Below are 6,069 nucleotides of genomic sequence, written 5' to 3'. Positions count from 1 at the left end.
GTTATGCAGTTCAGGCTGGCCTTGAACTCACCCTGGACCCCAGGCTGGCTTCGAACTCATGGCCATCCTCCTATCTCAGCTTCCAAGTGCTGGAATTACAGGCTAGCACCACCCTGCCTGGCTGTAGGAGTGGTTTCAAAAAGAATCACACCATGACTAAGAACTAGGCACAAAAGCCTGTGAAGAAGGTTTTAAGGAACAATGCTTTAGGGCTGCAGGCATAGTTCATGACTGAGTGCTTGCTTAGCAAATGTGAGGCCCCAGCATTGCCAAAAAAGATTTCATTAAAAAAATACAGGTAGGATAAAAAACATATGACATTTTTATATGATGGAGTATTGCTCAGCTATAAAAGAGATAAACTAGAGGCTTTTGTAGGTGAATGGATGCAACTAGAGACCATACTCAGAAGTGAAATAAATGAGACCTATATATGTAAACATTGTATTGTCTGCCTAGTAGAAGAACTGAAAGAGTAAATAAAATCTGAAGGGTACCATAGATACTGTGAAAGGGAAAGCATCTGTTCAAAGAGAAGGAACAACTGGGATGAGGCAAAGGAGAAAAAAAAAGAGGAAGGAAAGAAAAAAAATATTTATATACACAGCACAGCTTGGATAATTGTGCTGCCGATTTCTACTGGTCTGTTGAAAGAAGCAGCTGCTTTTTTATTTTTAATTTTTTGACCAGTTTTGCACGCTTATGTGCAAAATGTAATCTGAACAACTAACTTAAAAGACAGTATTCAATATAACAACCATCGTTGAATTCCCAAAATGATAGTAATAGCAATAATGTAGATAAAAGGTTCGTACGCAAGTGGTAACTAAGTAATCGAATGTGGTGGTGAGGCAGTTTCCTTCCTGGTGAGTGAACCCTAAGAAGCACCTCAGAGACGTAGGGGAGGGAGGAGGTGTGTGTGTGTGTGGGGGGGGGGTTGTGTGTCAGAAAGCTGCTCACACTGCACACAGTGGAGAACCTGTTCACCTGACTTCAACCTAAAGTTAGCTGTTTTCCCATTCATCTGTGACATTATTTTATACTGTGTGCAGTTCACTTTTCACTTGACACTGTGCTGATTTTTATCCAGAAATGAAGTGTAACCAAATGATCTGCCTGCCCACCCCATTCCATGCATATAAGGAGATCTTTGTAGACAAGAGAGGGCCTCTGTCTTCGGAGAAGCAAAGACATTGTTTGTGAAGGCTTTGTAAAAATGCTAAATGCCAATGCGTTATTTGTTAAGATAGACTAAATTCTTGATGGAAACTTTGCTCCAAAGATACAGTAATTTGGAAAAAATAATGGCAAAAACTCAGAATACAATTTATGAAATAATGAAAGAACCACACTTAATATTTAAAATCATCGTATCTTTGGCACCATTAATTCTTTACCCAGACTGTATTTTATCCTGTCTTATTTTCCTCCCAGTACTGGGATTGAACCCAGAGAACACTGAGCTGTATCTTCAGCAAACTCTGTTCCATTAGAAAAAAACAATTTTTTTTGAGACCAAGGCTTGCTAAGTGGTCCAGACTGGCCTAGAACTTGGGATTCTCCTGACTTATCCCCTCAAGTGGCTGGGCCTAAGCCCTTGCACCTCTGTGCCTGGTTTATCCTATCTTTTAGGGTGACATTTTTATACAATGGAGTATTACTCAACTATAAAAGAGATAAACTAGAGCTTTTGTAGGTAAATGAATACAACTAGAGACTAAGTAATTTTTCAGGTGGAGCAAGCGACAGCTTACTGTTTCTTTATGTCTGACTTACAAGGACACTTGGACAAGCATAAGCCCTCACACCACAGTTCTGTCGAAAGCGAGGCTGTATTTACGTGGTTTTGAGTTCAAAAATAACTTTCAGTGAAGGTAACATTATCTAAGTCACGTATCGCTGTGGGACTGCACATGTACACCTACCACGTGCCACATAGCATGTGGCACACTGAATGTCCTTAGGATGCGCTGCATCTGTACGCATGCAAGGTGTGGCCCAAAAAATCCCACAAATGTTAAAGCTTTTTTTAAAAAAATCATACTGAAAGACACATTGTCCTTAATCTCCCTCAAAATATTTTCCTCACTTCCACACACTTACCACATCATTCTCCCCACTATTGAAGGCATCGTATTATCTCTAGTTACACTGTTGTACCTGCCTCAGTTTCCTCTGTTGATTGAAAATGTTTACTTTTTTTTTTTTTTGTGGAACTGGGGATTGAACTCAGGCCCTTGTGCTTGCCAGGGAAGCGCTTATTCAACTGAGCCATCTCCCCGGCCCCTAAAATGTTTACCTTTCACAGTCGGGTTTTTTATTTTTTTATTTTTTTATTTTAGGGAAGAATCTACAGGGTGTTCAGGGTCTTACTACTAGATCGTACTCGTAGTGACCCATCTGTTTACAGCCTCCCAAGAGCTGTAATTACAGGTGCTCGCCACCATGCCCAGTCTCAATTGCTGTCTCAGCACGCCCCGGCCCCTGTGCGTGCTTTCAGGTGCTTTAATCCGCTGAGCTATTTAGCCGGCCCTTCACAGTTGTTTTGACTACAGGGAAGAGCAGAAGGCACAAGCACCACATCCTGTGACCAGAGTGGGTGAGAGCACACCGAGATGTTGTAGGAACCGCCTTTCTGTTGGGTGACACAGCAGCAGCCGCCACCACAGCCGTACCCAAACTTCTGATCCCTCTATGTTTGTTTACTTATTTATTTTAAAGAGAGTACAGATTGGAATTAAAAGAGAAACAATTACAACGGATACAGAATTTTACTTAAAGTAATATGAACTTCATAGTATTTGTTGTGATCCAGTGTTGTCTTCCAACCAGTTATTCATATTACCAGATATATGCATGTAAAATTGGAAGAAGAAAGGAAGAAAGAAATGTATAAGAAATTAAGATGAGAAAACATACGATTGAGAAAGAGACAAAACGAATTACTGTTTCTTTCCATAGACCAGCAGAAATGCAGAGTACAGTTGTCCAAACCACCTTGCTTACATACGTAGCTCTATCTCTTTCCCCTACTCCCTCTCCTGTCCTCCTGAACTCAGCAACTCTTTCCTTTGGAATAAGTTCATTCCCTTTTCCCAGTACCCTTCAGATTCCATTGTTCTCTTTCAGGTTTTCACACTAAGGAGACAACACAACGTTTACACACATGGATCCCACCTTATTTCATTTATTTTTTACGGATTTGGTACACGGTCTCACTATGCAGCTCAGACTCGCAGTGATCCTCCTGTTTTCAGCCTCCCCAGTGCTGGGATTACAGGCGTGCACCACCACACCTGGGCTCTGTGGCCAGCTCAGCATGCCCGGAGGTGGGGGCCCGCGGCACCTGCACTTGCCTCAGCAGGTGCTTTGTCCATTGCGCCATCTCGCTGGCCCTCATCCCACCCTATAGAGCCTCATGACAGTGCACTTCCAGAGCTGCTTCAGAAAGTGGGAAGAAGTTGCTTTGAGTGAGGGCGAGGATTTTGAGGACTACTAGTAACACACTGTCTTTTACTATATTTTGAAGGCTTGAACTGTCACCATATATGTTGATTACCCCTTGTATGTGTGCCACCCATAGCCAGTCTGTGGTCAGGAAGCTGGGTGTGCAGCTGTGAGGGGCTGCCCCTAGTGGCCCATTAGTGCCGCGAGCCCCCCCCTCGTCCAGCCTGGCTGGCTGATGCACACTGCTGGGCCCCTTCCAGGCATTATTCTCTGCTATTGGAGCTGCCTTGCCCAGACTTATGCTGCTCCCTGATGTGGGCCTCAGCTCGCATCTGGTCAGCTTAGGAGTACAGTGCGAAGGCCCAGCTCTGTCTCCTTCCCCGAGAGAGGAGCAGCTCTCAGCAGGCCGGCAGAGCTCCAGCTCCCTGTAAGGTCGGCGGTGGGCTGCAGCCTGGCAGCTTAGGTTTTCTTCCGTCCAGACCCTCAGGCCTGAGAAGAGTTGTTTTTGGATCACCCTCTGGCACACCAGCCCCGAGGGACGCGATTCCAGGAAGTCAGCCTGTAGCCCTGAGCTTTTGTAGAAATGCCTTTCCTGTCCTTTGACCTGGCTGTCTTTCGCATGAGGACATCGCCAGTGTGCTCATGAAAAAAGACAAAGAGCTGAGGAAGATGGTGTTGAGCATGTATTTTTAGCCTTAGTAAGAACTGTCCTTATAGAGGGGCTTGTCTACCCCTTCCCAGCTATAAATTTGTTTTAAGATGCAACCACAAATCTTCAGTCAGTTCATGTTTTGAGTAAATACTTCTTTTTCCTTCGAGTTGTAATGTTTTAATCTTAGATAAAAAGAGTTTCAGTTTGGTCTCTGCAGTCTCAGAGTCAGATGATGGAAGTATCCAGATAAATAAGAATCTATGTAGTATGAAACTTACAAAGAGAACAGCAGTTTGCAGCCTGGCAAACGAGGTCCAGCTGAAGGTTCTGTTAACCAAAGTGTCTAAGATTGCTTCAAACTTGCTGAATATGATTATATACTTAAGGTTTATTACCAAAAAACCCAACCCACTGTTTTTCCTGGTTTCTATGGACCATGAGTTCCTAAATTTAAATTCTTTTCCACTAGGCAAGAAATGATGTTCAGGATGTCACGGTTGTGTAGAAAGTAGCAGGTTTAATATTACCAGCAGGTTAGTCTAATTGCTATACCAGTTTGGTAGTATCCATTCACTTACTGTTAGCTTTTTCTTCTCTTTCTTTCTCTTTTTTTCTTTTCTTTTTCTTTTTTTCATGTGTTTAGTACAGGGCCTACAGGCTCTCACTACACCGATTGGAATCATAGTGATCCTCCTGTTTTCAGCCTTCCAAGTGCTGGGATTATAGGTGTGTGCCACCACGCCCAGCCCCAGTCCGGCATCTCAGTGTGCCCCGGGGACACACCAGGGATCAAGCCCTGGTCCCTGTGCCTGCCTAAGCAGGCACTTTAGTCCACTGCACAATTTGGCCAACCCTCTCTTTTTCTTAGAGACAGTGTTTCATTATGTAGTTCAGGCTAGTCTTAAACTCAATATGTAGCCCAGGCTGGCCTCCAACTCAGAAATTTTACTGCTTCAGCCTCCAGAGTGCTGGGAGCACAGGCATGCACCACCACACTCAGTTTAAATTCTTCTATTTTCTAAAATGCTCTTTTCTTTTCAGTGACTGCTTAGTAGGGCTCTTTCTGCTCTCAACACTCCTCACACAGTGGCTCTAGTTTGATCACTTCATTTGCTGTTCAGCGATCCCATTTTCTCTGCATATTTTTTCTTGTTTAATTGCAAACCTCTTTCTTTTCCAATTCATTTTCTCAGAAGAATTACCTTGCACCTGCCCTCTGTGTACGTCCGACCAAGGGAGCTGTGTCAGTACAACGGAAGGGATTCACCTGGCTAGAGAACTAGGAGCAACGTATCTTGAACTGCACAGCCTGGATGACTTCTATATAGGAAAATACTTTGGCGGCGTGGTGAGTGGAGATGTCTGTTGCTCCTAAAGTCATGTGCGAGGCTGGCTCTTGAGCTGTTTTCTAGAACACCAGTTAGAGCTTTAGTTTTAAAGGCATGATTAGTCTCAACCTCGAGCAGTGGCTAGCCTGTGGCACACGTGCTGTAGTGGGCTGTTTGGTATAATTGAAAGCTCTAAGGGGTTCGCCATCGTTGACCTAGGGAGATAAGATGAGGGTAAGTAGCCGAGATTTTATTAGAGTAAAATGATACATTTTCTCTCCAAACAAAAGATTTTCTATTGTCATATGGTATTTAGTACAGGGACTACAGGGTCTCACTACACAGATTGGACTCATAGTGATCCTCCTATTTTCAGTCTCCCAAGTGCTGGGATTACAGATGTGTGCCACCATGCCCAATCTCAGTCGCTGTCTCAGTGCGTCCCAGGGGCGGGGCCCGCACATCATGCCAGGGATTGAACCTTGGTCCCTTCATCTCTTTAAGCAGAAATTTTAATCTGCTGAGCTATCTGGCTGGCTCTGTCTTATATTTTAGAATATTTTGATATTTTGGAATCTCTTTTGGCCCTTCAGAGTCCTCATTGTGCATGTTTTCTTTTGTGTGTGTGTGTGTGTGTGTGTG

General features: G+C 43.7%; 1 protein-coding gene across 1 annotated transcript in view; it reads left to right on the top strand.

Annotated features, from left to right (window-relative positions):
- Rhobtb3 (Rho related BTB domain containing 3) overlaps window positions 1-6,069 on the top strand; it is a 64,356-nt gene that overhangs the window by 20,370 nt on the left and 37,917 nt on the right. The window contains exon 4 of the mRNA XM_012512929.2: window positions 5,293-5,447. Within this exon, the coding sequence (XP_012368383.1) occupies window positions 5,293-5,447 (155 nt within the window). The remainder of the gene's footprint in view (window positions 1-5,292; window positions 5,448-6,069) is intronic.

The sequence above is a fragment of the Octodon degus genome, unplaced genomic scaffold (assembly GCF_000260255.1).
Source record: "Octodon degus isolate 3935 unplaced genomic scaffold, OctDeg1.0 scaffold00009, whole genome shotgun sequence".
NCBI lineage: Eukaryota > Metazoa > Chordata > Mammalia > Rodentia > Octodontidae > Octodon > Octodon degus.
The sequence above is the reverse complement of the archived record's forward strand: the minus strand, read 5'-3'. Positions and strand labels throughout refer to the sequence as shown.